Below are 13,400 nucleotides of genomic sequence, written 5' to 3' on the forward strand. Positions count from 1 at the left end.
CGGGACCTTGTGTTATGTGTGGAAAACAGGCAGGACTGTGGCTAGGACCAGGGTTGCCTACCCCTGCCCTAAGTGAAGAGAAAATGTGTTGTCAATCAACCATTCTCTGTCCGACTTGAGTTCAGGGGACAAGGTTTGCTAGATATCTGCTGGGTTTTTTCCAGAAAATATTAGTGCAGACAGAGTCATCAGCGTATAACAATAGTTTACAATTTACTGCAGAGGGCATGTCGTTCCCCCCAAAATGACATTATTGTTAGATGGAATTCAGCCGAGGCAAGGCAGCTTTATTTGCATAGCACATTTCAAACATAAAGGCAATTCAAAGTGCTTTAGAGAAGCAAGAACAGCAGACACAATAAATTAAACAAAAAAATGTAGATATTAATTTCAGATTCAACAAACAGATAAAAAGCATAGTCAAAAGGTTAACAGTTACAGTGCTGCATAAGAAACATTTATTCAATGGCTTATGAATACATGAAGGTTTTCAATTTTGATTTAAAAGTTACTAGAGTTGGGGCACGTTTGAAGTCATAAGGATGCTGATTCCATCTGTGTGCAGCATGTGATTAAAAGCAGCTTCACCCTGTTTGGTTCTGACCCGGGGTTCTACCAGCTGGCAGTTTCTCAAGGATCTGAGAGCTCTGCTGGGTGTATATACTGGAAGGAGATCTGACATGTTCTTTGGCCCCATGCCATTGAGAGATTTATAGACTAGTAGAAGCACAGAAGTTGATTCTGTAGTTTACTGGTAACCAGTGTAGAGATTTAAGAATGATGATGAAGGTGATGTGCTCAGTTCTTTTGGTTCTTGTTAGGACTCTAGCAGCAGCATTCTGAATAAGTTGCATTTGTTTTACAGCTGTTTTGGGAAGACCAGTTGGAAGACCACTGCAGTAGTCCAGCCTGCTGGAGTTGAACGCATTAATTTGTTTCTCGGGCTCCACGGGCTACCGTTAGCTGCACACATCAAATTCAAATTGCTAACAGTACAAAGTCCTGGATGGTATGGCTCCCATCTACCTGAATCCTCTTGCAAAGGCTTATATCACGGCTCGGCCGCTCAGGTCATCAAAGGATTGTCGGCTAGCACGCAGTGCCTACACCACGCTCAGGACAATCCAGACTCTTTTCATGTGTGGTTCCACAGATGTGGAATGACCTACCAAGCACTACCAGAACAGTCGATTTTCATGAAACTCCAGAAGACTCTGCTCTTCAGAGAGCATCTTCTAAACTAGGGCTACCCTGCACCCGCCCCCCACTCTACTGTCCACTCCTTGTTTACTTTATGATTCATTATGCTGCCTCACTGCCACCTAGGATTGACCGATTAGCGGTTTATGTTAGCCTCAAGGGCAACTTGCTGGCTTCACACTTGTAAGTCGTTTTGGACAAAAGCATCTGCTAAATACATACACATTAACAAAGACAGTAACTTCAGTCTTGCCTTTGTTTAACTGAAGGAAACTTGACTGCAGCCATCCAGTCATTAACCTGCTCTAGGCACTGACAGAGTGAGTCTAGGGGACCAGATTCATTAGGCGATAGAACTAGGCAGATCTGGTTGTCATTTGCATAACTGAGGTAGGCAACATCGTTACCGTTTATGACTTGGTCCAATGGGAGCATGTAGAGATTGAAAAGCAATAGTCCAAGAATTGAGCCTTGGGGACACCACATGTCAGAGTGATCTGCTTTGATTTGTGTTCACCAATGGAAACAACATAACTCCTGTCTGCGAGGTATGATTGGAACCAACTATGGATTGTGCCTGAAAGTCCAACCCAGTTTATTAGTCTATCAAAAAGGATGTTGTGGTCCACAGTATCAAAAGCTGCACTGAGATCGAGAATCACTAATTTAAATAGAATACATCTTAACATCCCTCCTGATGAAAAGTATTAATTGTTTACAATTTAGGAAATTATTTATTTAAACATTATTTACATTTTCCCTCTTCAAACAAAAACATTTAGTACACACAGAGTGTAGTATGTTTTTCTACAATCAGTATTTGAAGTATCTCAATTCCTTTACCGTGACAAATTTGTACATGTTAAGCTTTTTAAATGGGAAACAGGAAAATTTTGCACGTTCGTTTGTAAAAGCCTGCATGATTTTCTGATAAATTGGCTTCCCATACACAACAGAGTCATACTGTGACCATGGTCCTGCATGTTTATATAGCGCCCTCATCTAGATGTCTCCAGTACTGAGTTCTTCAATGCATCCAAAATGCACCCAGGTCTGGTGTCTGGACAACTAATTCAAAACCAGGGGCGGCGTTAGGCCCGGCTACTTGGGCTCAAGCCCCGAATGTTTTATGAAAAGACTAGTGCGTGTTACGTGTGTGTGTGTTACATGTGTGTGTACATGTGTTAAGCCCCTGATCTTTTTCAGTCCTAAATCTGCCCCTGTTCAAAATTATAAAATTTAAAGCATTTTCTGTGAGTACATATTAAGATCCAATGTGTGCTTAGCCAATCATGATGATGGGAAACAGCTGTCCCAAAAGGGCGTTCAATTTAGTTCAAATTCATAACTACTTTATTGATCCCAGAGGGAAATTGAAGTGTTGTTGTTACTCATATTATTCAAAGGCAATGATGAGAACAACTATAACAATATAATAATAGTAATAACATTACTCTCATAGACAAAGTTCGTCCAGGGGGTTATGCTGGTGGCTGTGGACAGGAAGGACCTCCTGAAACATTGTGTTACAGAACGTCTTAAGGAGCCTCCGACTGAAGACACTATGCTGTTGCATGATGGTAGCATGAAGAAGATGCTCAGGGTTGTTCATTGTTTGTTTGATTTCACGAAGAAACTTTCTTTGCACCATCATCGCCAGTAGGTCCACAATGGTCCCCATAAAAGAACCAGCCATTTTCATCATTGCTTCAAACCTCAAAGGACCAATGCTTCCTTAACCCTCTGGAGGCAGGCGTTGCAGATTTGCAACAGTTAAAACCTACCTACCTGGTCACTCCGCATACATATTTCATGAGCATTTTTTAACTCAGAAGTAACCCTGAAGGACTTAGTGTGTCCTTTCATCAAAACATTTTGAGCCTGAGAGGGTTAAGAAATGCAGTCTACTCTGTCCCGTCTTGTGGGGCAGAGGAGTGGCTAAAGGTGACTGTGGCTGGGGATGAATGCGAGAACTGAATGAATGGATCTAAGGAACAGGAAACAAGGAAACCTGGAAGGAGGGAGAACATAGTGAATGGACACAGGGCATAGGGTGATATGGACAGGAGACAAGACCTGACAGTTCCAACACCGTACCACAAAGTGGTCCACCAGCTCTCTTCTTGACCATTTGATGGCAGTTGTCTGAGTTTTTACAGATCTCTGCATTCCTGCACAAAACTCACATTTTAAGGACCTTCCTTAACCCTTTTGCACAAATGTTGGGAGGATTCATACACACATAATGGAGGTGGCTGCATCCCCCTGGAAGCCAGTATAAAAGATGTGCACACTTTGCTAATGGACTGTTTCCATCCATCCATCCATCCATTTTCATCCGCTTATCCGGAGTCGGGTCGTGGGGGCAGTAGCCTAAGGCGAGAGGCCCAGACTTCCCTCTCCCCAGCCACTTGGGCCAGTTCCTCTGGGAGAATCCCAAGGCGTTCCATGGCCAGATGAGAGACATAGTCCCTCCACCGTGTCCTGGGTCTACCTTTAGGTCTCCTCCCATTTGGACGTGCACAGAAAACCTCACCAGGGAGGCGTTCAGGAGGCATACTGACCAGATGCCCAAGCCACCTCAACTGGCTCCTCTCGATGTGGAGGAGCAGCGGGTCTACTCCGAGCCCCTCCCGAATGAAAACGCTTCTCACCCTATCTCTAAGGGAGAGCCCAGCCACTCTTCGGAGAAAACTCATTTCGGCCACTTGTATCTGCAATCTCGTTCTTTCGGTCACTACCCAAAGCTCATGACCATAGGTGAGGGTAGGAACGTAGATTGACCGGTAAATCGAGAGCTTTGCCTTCTGACTCAGCTCTCTCTTCACCATGACAGACCGATACAACGCCCGCATCACTGCAGATGCAGCACCAATCCGCCGATCGATCTCACGCTCCAGTTTTCCCTCACTCGTGAACAAGACTCCAAGATACTTAAACTCCTCCACTTGGGGCAGGACCTCATCCCTGACCTGGAGAAGTCATTCTACCCTTTTCCTAATCAAGACCATGGTCTCAGATTTAGACGAGCTAATTCTCATCCCAGCTGCTTCTTGGCTGCGAACCGCTCCAGCGAAAGTTGAAGATCACGTTCTGATGAAGCCAACAGGACCACATCATCTGCAAAAAATAGAGATCTGATCCTCAGGCCACCAAAACGGATGCCCTCCACACCTTGGCTGCACCTAGGAATCCTGTCCATAAAGGTTATGGCCCGTTTCATTTGACTTAAACTGAAAAATATCTCCCATGGAGCTTTTTTATGCCATTGCTTACAAGAATGAAAACACTCGAGGACACAATGATGAGACAAGAAACAGCTGCAGTGCGAAGTCATTGCATTTGTATTTTATTGCATTTTTTTTTCATTTTTATGTTTATTTGTTTAAAGACATCTGAAACATCTGTTGTGGCATCATTGCTGCTAAAGCCTCTAAAAGACCTTGAATAACCAAAGTGCTAGAATAGGTACATTTCAATGGCTTCACTCTGTTAGTAAGAATTGTACATCAAAAAATCTGCTCAGGTGAAAACACAGAAACTAAATTGACAAAAAAATTGAGTTTTCAACCATATAAAAAAAATCCTCTACCCCCGATTGACATAGAAGGGGATATGATTCTGCACCCTACCTGACTTTCTGTTAAACCCCCTCACCCACCCCAAGAGAAAAAAAAATAGATTACATAGTTTGTGTCCACAGCAGATACCAGCGTACTGAGCCATTGCATCAGTAAAACACCACACATGAACTACATGGGTCTCTAATGAAAACCAAAACAAAGATCAGTCCTAATGTAAAGTTTAAATGTTTTCTGTGAGAATAATTCTATTTGACACTGCATATACAGACCCTCAAAAGATCACACCGTTTCAGAGTTAAACAATTTATTTAATGCTTAAATTATTCTCTTCCTCCATCCAGTGTCATGTCATACATTATGCTATTTAGAGCTACAATCAAACAATGTCTTTATGTGACCTTAATATGAGTAGGTTTTTAATTCATGAAGTATTTCACACAAAAATCAAAATAAATAAATAAAGTAAAATGCCCCAATTTTCCATGAACACCACAGCAGCTGTGAAGTAAAAACCTAAATTGACGCTAAAATGATTACAGTGTACAGAGACTTCTACACCTTACAGCCAATACACACAGTACAAGTAGTTTCACAGAGAGCCAGCTTGCAAGCACTTACATTCACATCATTCGTCCTCAGCAGAAGCTGCCCTCCAGTTTTAACACAGACAGACAAGACATTACATCTCAAGAAGCTATAGAACTTTTTATTCATCCCAAACCGGCATAAAAATGAAATAATGGCATCTTTTATCGGTTTAAAATACAAAATTGGTGACAAACGTTCGGGATAGTTGTGTACAGAGATAAAGGGGTTTATTTGTCACTTGAATACAGTGTTTGCAAACTTGTAAAAATTGTACCTAAAATAATGTGACCAGCATGCATGAAAATATGAGTACCTCTGAAGGGCTGCATTTGTTCTTTTTTTTTTTTTTTTTGCAGGATTATTTCAGTTCCCACAATTTTTCTGGAAATTTTTTCTGCTAAAATCAACCGTTATTTTTTCCACGTACAAACATTTTACCTGGTCTAATAATTAATTGTACAAGAAGTTGTGAAGTTACACTCAAATCTTTTAAAAGTCAAACTGTATTGGTAGATTAAGAAAGCACTTGAAAAGGTCATTCAGTGCATTCTCATCCCTAACTTCCCCACCCCATTTTTTAAAAGATTTATACACACGGCCCTTTTGTATACAGAGAAAAAAGCTTTTGTTAGTTTTAAAAAGAAAGGAAAAAAAATCCCCAAACAATTTACATCCGGACAATAACGGGGTCTGAGAAAAAACTATAAGGCGAGTGTTGAAGTTGGGTCAGAAGTGATCCACTTGATTTTTGTTGTGTGTGTTGTTTCTGCTTCCTTCTTTTAACCCTTTCATGTGCATTGAGCTCTTGTGCCATCTTTGGTCACAGTCGTGCCTGTGTGGAGTTTTTGTTGTCTTTTTTTCTACAACGAACGGTGCTCCTCTGAAGGCTCTTGCACCATCAGTGGACCCATGGCACGTATTGTTTCACACAAAAAAACAAACAAACAACAGGAACCAGAATTACTGTCCACTGGTCCACCATGGCCAAAGAGTTAGGAGCCTTCTCTGACCTTTAATGAATCAGGAGTGAGTTTCTCATGCTCATGCGTAAATCAGAAGGGTTGACTCCTCTCACTTCTAAAAAAAAATTGCTTGAAGCAGAAATTTGCAGACTGGACTGCTGCCTTCTGTTCTCACCCTGGAGCTCTGCAGTCGGTCTGAACACTTGTTTCCAGGAAACGTTTCACTTGGTTCCTGTGAGAAATGAAAAGGTGCATCAAATATTTTAAAGGTGTGGGACACTTGTTGCTTGTACTTGTTTCAGGAAATGGCTGAATTCCACATCAAAGGAGAGCACACTTGGCAGTTTTGCATGCTGTTGGCACCCCCTAGTGTTCGTTTAGTAGAACAAAAATAGAAACGTATCTCCTCACTATACGTTCGTCTTTTTAACACCTTAATCTAACTGCTGAAATGTCTCCCCAGCCTTGCATAGTGTCTACAAGAGCGATTCATCTCTCAATTGAACAAATCAGCTGTGTTCATGATCTAAAACGCGCATGAAACGTGCTGGAAGGAGACTGCAGCACTAGGTATGTCAGCTCCAGTTTTCTTCTATGACCAACAAACCAGACTAGCAACTCTGAAATTGCAAAGGCTGCTTTCTGGCCACAGAGAGCGGCGGTGGTCTGAGTGACTTTTCATTAACCCTGTAAAAGGTAATTTTAGCACAAACTGGCTCAAGAAAATAATTTCAAAATGTGAAAAGTTGCATGGTATCCCTATAACACGGCAGAATGTGGAATCTTATTTCCTGATATTTGGACATCTCTTCTCTGACTGGATAACAGCAATGCGACACTACCACTGACTAAGTTTGCTCTGCGACACTGATGTTTCATCTCCACAAATAACACTAACCTGGAGGAGTTCTGCTGTGTGGTGGCCTTGCTAATGCTAAGGGTTAGCTTCTACTAGCCGAGATGTTCTCTGCTGTTTGCTGGACGCTAAACCAACAACAACCTTCCCCGTCACGAGCCAAGATGGGTGAGTCCATGAATATTATGTGACAGTGTGACGTAGATCTGTCAGGCAATTCAAATCCTTGAGTTTCACCGTCAATTTTCTATCAAAAGCTAATGCAGCAGATAGGTGCAGGAGACTATTTTCATGTTCAGCCTGCATGTTAAATTCAGAGTGACTGATTGTAATCAGAAATAATCATTAAAACAGTTTTTTCAGAGTTCCACACCTTTGATAGGTTTCTAAATTGCAAATAATTAGAAGTTTTCTTAAAAAAATTCTAATGAAAAATAAAATAATACATTATTATTATTATTATTATTATTATTATTATTATTGTTGTTATTATATAATATTAATAATAATTATGTTCTGGCTAAACTATTCCTAAACCTCTGCACCCAATTCTGCCACCACCCTCTTTTCCTTTGTATGACATAATGACGTGATGCTGAAACCTGATAATAAGTGGTTGCTATGGTGATCCCTGTTACTGCAGAAACTCTGCCAGATTTCTCAACAGTGCCATTTGATTTTCTAAGCCTGTTGTGCAAAAATGGAATGATTTCCAGCAAACACAACATAAAGGTGATCTGCAGCAGGGATTACCAGTCTGGCCAGAGGGATAACCAACTCTTTTTAGGATGCAATCATGCTGTTGTGAGTCGGGGATTTAGCCGACAAAGGAACAAGTGTGGAGGGTTTCAGCAGGGCAACAGAATGCTGAGGTGTGTGTACCGCCAATCAGCCTTTTTCTCTTTGTATCTCCTCTATTATTTACATAAGCAGGCTCACACTAGTCAGCCCTTTAGAACGCTGCATATATGTGCGTAACAGAACATCGTATTGTCTTGTGCAGGCTGATTTACTAGATGAACATTCTCATGTGGCAAATCTGTAAAATCTGGTTAGATGCTTACCTTATTTTTATTTAATTATTACTAGATTTAATCTAGAATGACAATGAGCTCAGCCATTAGGAACAATTGCTTCATCACAAGAGGAACTAAAATCTTGAAGCAAACTAAAATTGTTGTTTCTGAAATCAAAGGTGCATTATGTAGAAATGAATTAAAAATTACATCCTGTGGTAAAATCTGGTTACTGCAACAACTTTAAACAACTCTGGAGCTTTTTGCCGGCCGTTGTGAAAAAACAATTGTCGGCCCTGCAGTATTAGCTCGTAGGAGACACGGCACCCCCCACACTCACTGATGGTAAACAGTTCTGTCCCTCTTTCCTACATTTTGAAAGGAGAAAAACTGACAATCCCCGCAGCCAGCTGGATATGAAATATGTTTAAGTATAACCTTCCTTCCAAAATGACTGAAACGTTAAACTCATTTGGGATTTTCTCACAGTAAAATTCTCACTATATTCTTACATGCTGCACCTTTAAATTTAATCTTTGAATATACGAAGAGACACAGAATAAACAAACAACTAAACAAATGAACTGAGGAAATAGCTGCCTTTTAAGGACTCAGAAACATAACACAAATGAACCTATTAGGTTCTAAATGTGTGATCACAGTTTACACTTTTTCAAAAATGCATTTTCAAAGTTATGTAATGCATCTTTATTTTATATTAGAGCCAAAAATACAGTTCTGTATGTCTCTATTGACCGCAGACTTATGGTATTGACAGGTAAAATTTTATACAAAATAAAAAGCCTTTCAAGCATAACAGGGGACCACGTCCAAGGAGGTTGGCTACAGTCCCATGGATCTTAAACTGTAAACATCTTCTGTACGTTCATTCTGTGTATCTCATCAACTTGCATTCCTTAGTTTTTTTTAATGTGTTTAAAAAGAACCAAGAGATGCAGAATGTGCTACTGCAGTCTCAGGAACATCTAGCTGCTTGGAGATGGTCTTATAGCCTACACCTTTCACATTCTTACATACTGCACCTTTAAATTTAATTTATAACCTACACCTTTAACATGCTTGTCTATAGTTTTCTTTCTAATCTCCTGAGACAACTCTTTCCTTCACTTCTGGTCCATGTTGAGTGTGGTCCACACCACGTCACCAAACAACACAGTCACTACCTGGAGCCCTATTTATAGGCCCACTGACCGATTACAAGGTTGTAGACACCTGTGATGCTAGTTAGTGGACACACCTTGAATTCACATGTCCCTTTGGTCTTTTCTAGAGGTACAATCATTTTTGTCCAGACCTGTTCCATGAGTTATTTTTTTTTTGTTGGTATTTTTTGGTGAAATAAATCGATTGAAGCTTGGTTTAAATGCAATGTCTGACTTTCATTAGTTATATTTCATAGAATTTTTATTTACTATTACTTTTGTAAGATTCAGGCTATTTCTGTGACCATTGTGGGTTTTTGCCCGAAGCGTCCCAACAGTTTTGTCCACGTCTGTATTTGATGAAATTTGGAACTCTGGAAACTAAAAACTGGAACGTGGAATTCAGGGGAAAGGTGAAGTTAGAAAAAGGGGAGAGTAAACTATTTAGGCTACCTGCTACAACAAACCCAACCCATCCGTATTTAGTGGTGCTTCTTATCCCCTGATTTTCTGTCATCTTTCCGCCTGGTTTTCCTTGCTCCTTCTGCCTGCTGGAAAACACACACACAGAAAAAATGTAGTTGAATACACACATGTCTTCTTCTCCTATGAGAATGGAAATAAGTTGAAGAACAAGCAACTCTTTCCACACTGTAGGAGCATCAAAAGTTTTATATTGTGAAGGTTAGTAAGAGCTTAAAAACACAACCAAGACACCTGGAGGACAAATGTTATTAAGAGCAGCAAAGATAGATATTTCCACAGCAGAGGCACGGCACTTATTAGTTGTGTGGACTATAATGGTTAAAGACTTTAAAAGATCCATAGAACCATAAAGTCAGGAATAAAGCAGTCTGCATCCTCTTTGGTGTTCACATCATACAGATGCAGCACAAAACACAGCATGCAAAGATTAAATACGACTTGTTTTCCCCTCAGAGATAACAAGGACAGTAGATTCAATACATTCATCAATAAAAAGTAATTACCATAGCACCAAATACAATTCAAAGTATTAGCTTAATGCTGCACTCTCAAACCAAGATTTATTTATATCCTCTCAAATTCACCTCTAAAGATGGGTTTACAATAATTGTAAGGATCGCTTCTGGCTGCATTTCTAAACGGCAGCCAGTTGGCTTTCAGTGCAGCTTTAAGCCAAACGTCTGGTCAGATGTCTCAGTCACGCGAGCCGTCACTCCCTCCCAGTAGAAGGAAAAAGATTTCCACATGGATTAAACCTGGCTTGAAGCAACACAGTAAAGGGTGTCTGCATGCCAACCTCTGACTCATATTCCTGCAGAAGGGGGCAGTGCTGAAGGTCACGGCGCCACCTGTCATCGCCTTGGTTTTCTGGTGTGGGAGTTGACACCCGCCGAATGACCTTTCTGATCACCTGCTCAAGTCAGAGGGATGTTGTCAAAGGGAGAAAAGATCTGCAAAATAAAAACCCCTCACCACTCTCTTGATATAGGATCACAGCAGAGCTAAAGGAGGCACAGGAACACGCGTCTACGTTACTTTTCTACTGACGAGGTTCCCATCTTGGTCCATGTAGTGTTCCTCTGTCATAGACTCGCCTGGGACATTTTTTGCTTCTTCCCCCTGCAAGTGTTCATGGTCAGCCCAGGACCAATTGACAATAAATGTACGTATTAAAATAAAGAAACAGATAAAGGTAAGAAATCCTCCACCATCACCACATGGCAAGGAAACCTCGAAAGGAAAGAATGTCCATGTTAGGAAAAGAACGGGTTAGTGTCTGCTCAAAAACGGTGACACGTGCACACAAGTGTATCTGTGGAAACAAATCCAAACACACACACACACACACACACACACTCACTCACTCACACTCACACACATATGTACGCGCGCACGCACTCTCACTCAAACACTCACACATGCATGCACATTCACTCACACACGCACACACATATGCATGCACACACTCACTCAAACACACACACACGTATACACACGTGCACGCACACTCACACTCACTCATGCATGCACACATGTACGTGTGCTCGCACACTCACTCAAACACACACACTGACACTCATGCACGTACGTACACTTATTCACTCTCTCTCACACGCACGCGGGCACGCACACACGCACGCACGCGCGCGCGCACGCACGCACGCACGCACACACGCACACACACACACACACACACACACACACACAAAACTACAGCACAAACTTGGAAAAAGAAGCAGTTTCAACTAAACTAGACCAAACCAAGACCCAGCTCGCCTCCGCTCTAGGGTGTCGGGGTACCTTTAAAATGAGACGACGTCTGAAGATTCTGGTGGTTACAGTCTCTTCCTCCTCTGAACCACACTCTACACTAACTCGCTGTGGAGTGGATCACACATTAACTCACACAACAGGAACACGTACGAGGTACATGAGACATTTTTGTCAGTGTCTGAGTTGTGCTTTAACATCATGGTTGGCTGTTTGGAGGCAAAGAAATACTTGGAACAGCACAAGATCCATGCAGAAAAGTGGCTTCAATCACACTTTAATTTGAGTCCAATAACTGACTGTTTTACCTGAACTCTTTTCTCTGACACCAGAGTTCCATCCTTCCTGCTAGTCGATGATTCTGATGAGACGTCCTGAGGTGAGTGCTTTGAATTATTGCCATTCTGTCGAGACCTCCCTGATTCACCCCGAGACGAGGAAGTGATGGAGTCACTGGAGTTTTCCTGGCTGTTTGACAGGAAACAGAAAGCTATAACTACAGAATCCAATGTTTTAGGAAGAGTTTGTTAAAAGACAGCTTTCGCACCTTTCCTGTTTGTCGAGCAGGTCGGAGCTGACGCTGCGGCCTGGCGTTGGAGGTTCCACATTGACACTGGACGAATCGCTGTGCCAACCTGAAAGTGAACGCATGTTTTTGTCTACACGATCAGGCTCTCCATGATCCCTGGCTTTAGTAATCTCCTCCTCCTCCTCTGAGCCTTCTTCTTTAGTCTCCTCTAACAAAGATCCAAATGTCTCTTCTTGAATTTTGCTGCTTCTCTCCTCCACTTCCTCCTCAGTGGATCCAGACTCACTGGGTTGCCTTTGTTGAAGTGCTTCAGCCCAGGCCTGAGGGGAGAGGTCAGACACAGTCTGGTCCTCTGGTGCCAGATTATCATCTCCACGTGTGTCATTTGCTCTGTCCTTCTCTAGGATTATGTCCTCACAGTCCTCATCAACTTTTTGAATCTCAGATGCTGGATCAATACCTTTTTTGATGGACTCTGCCTCTACTGCACCTTTTTCCACCTCATGCTCTGCTTCAGTTAGACAGTTTTCTTTTGAGACATTCTCTCCATCTCCAATCCTCTCCATCTCAAAACCTTCCCCCTGTCGCCCATCTTGAATGAGGTCATGCTGCTCATTTGTTTCATCTGTTTCCTGGTCAACAGACCACTTCTGTTCCACCAAAAGGATATTTCCATCAGCCATCGAGGACCTGTCTTTGGTAACCATCTCACACTTTCTTTCCACTTTTTTAATCAATTCCCTTTCTAACAACTTTTCCACTAATCTGTTTTCCTCAGCTAACTGTGCTGTGACCCTCTCAACAACCTTCTCCATGTCTTCTCTCACTTCCATTTCCACCGCTTTCAAACCTGCATCCTCTCGTGACTGATTTGTGGCTACCGCCCGTTCTCCATCTCCTAATCGTACTCTGTCAGGGGACGATGGAGTTACTGATGAAACTGAGGACAATGAAGGGGAAGATGTAGAGAACGCCATGTCAACTTCAAATTCACACATCACTGGGAAGGTCGGCGATCTGGGCTTGAAGGTGACCTCGTGAAACGATTTGTCCTCCTCTTCACTCAAAAGCAGCTGGTCGTTCAGCGCAATGTGGGGCTTTCTGACCTTAGAAGGATCGGGGTCAGGAAGATCAAAGGCAGGGAGACACAGGGCAAGCTCACAGGGTCTGGGGGGACTCTTTGGGGGACTGTCGGGTTCTTTGCTACAAAGGTCTACCTCTGGACTCCAAGGTGGGGGCTGAGGCT

The 13,400-nt window shown here is 42.1% G+C and overlaps 1 protein-coding gene across 8 annotated transcripts in view; it reads right to left on the minus strand.

The window, feature by feature from the left end:
* Positions 1-6,341: 6,341 nt before the first annotated feature.
* The window catches only part of LOC107375957 (ankyrin-3), a 110,323-nt gene continuing 103,264 nt past the window's right edge, over positions 6,342-13,400 (minus strand). For all 8 annotated transcript variants that reach the window (XM_054750314.2, XM_070542543.1, XM_070542542.1 and 5 more), the window contains 7 exons: positions 12,173-13,400; positions 11,934-12,093; positions 11,656-11,733; positions 10,891-10,974; positions 10,652-10,765; positions 9,823-9,920; positions 6,342-6,566 (listed from right to left, as the gene is read on the minus strand). The exon at positions 12,173-13,400 is cut by the window's right edge and continues 159 nt beyond it. In XM_054750314.2, the coding sequence (XP_054606289.2) occupies positions 9,852-9,920; positions 10,652-10,765; positions 10,891-10,974; positions 11,656-11,733; positions 11,934-12,093; positions 12,173-13,400 (1,733 nt within the window). In that variant the 3' untranslated portion in view covers positions 6,342-6,566; positions 9,823-9,851. The remainder of the gene's footprint in view (positions 6,567-9,822; positions 9,921-10,651; positions 10,766-10,890; positions 10,975-11,655; positions 11,734-11,933; positions 12,094-12,172) is intronic.

The sequence above is a fragment of the Nothobranchius furzeri genome, chromosome 12, assembly GCF_043380555.1.
Source record: "Nothobranchius furzeri strain GRZ-AD chromosome 12, NfurGRZ-RIMD1, whole genome shotgun sequence".
Lineage (NCBI taxonomy): Eukaryota > Metazoa > Chordata > Actinopteri > Cyprinodontiformes > Nothobranchiidae > Nothobranchius > Nothobranchius furzeri.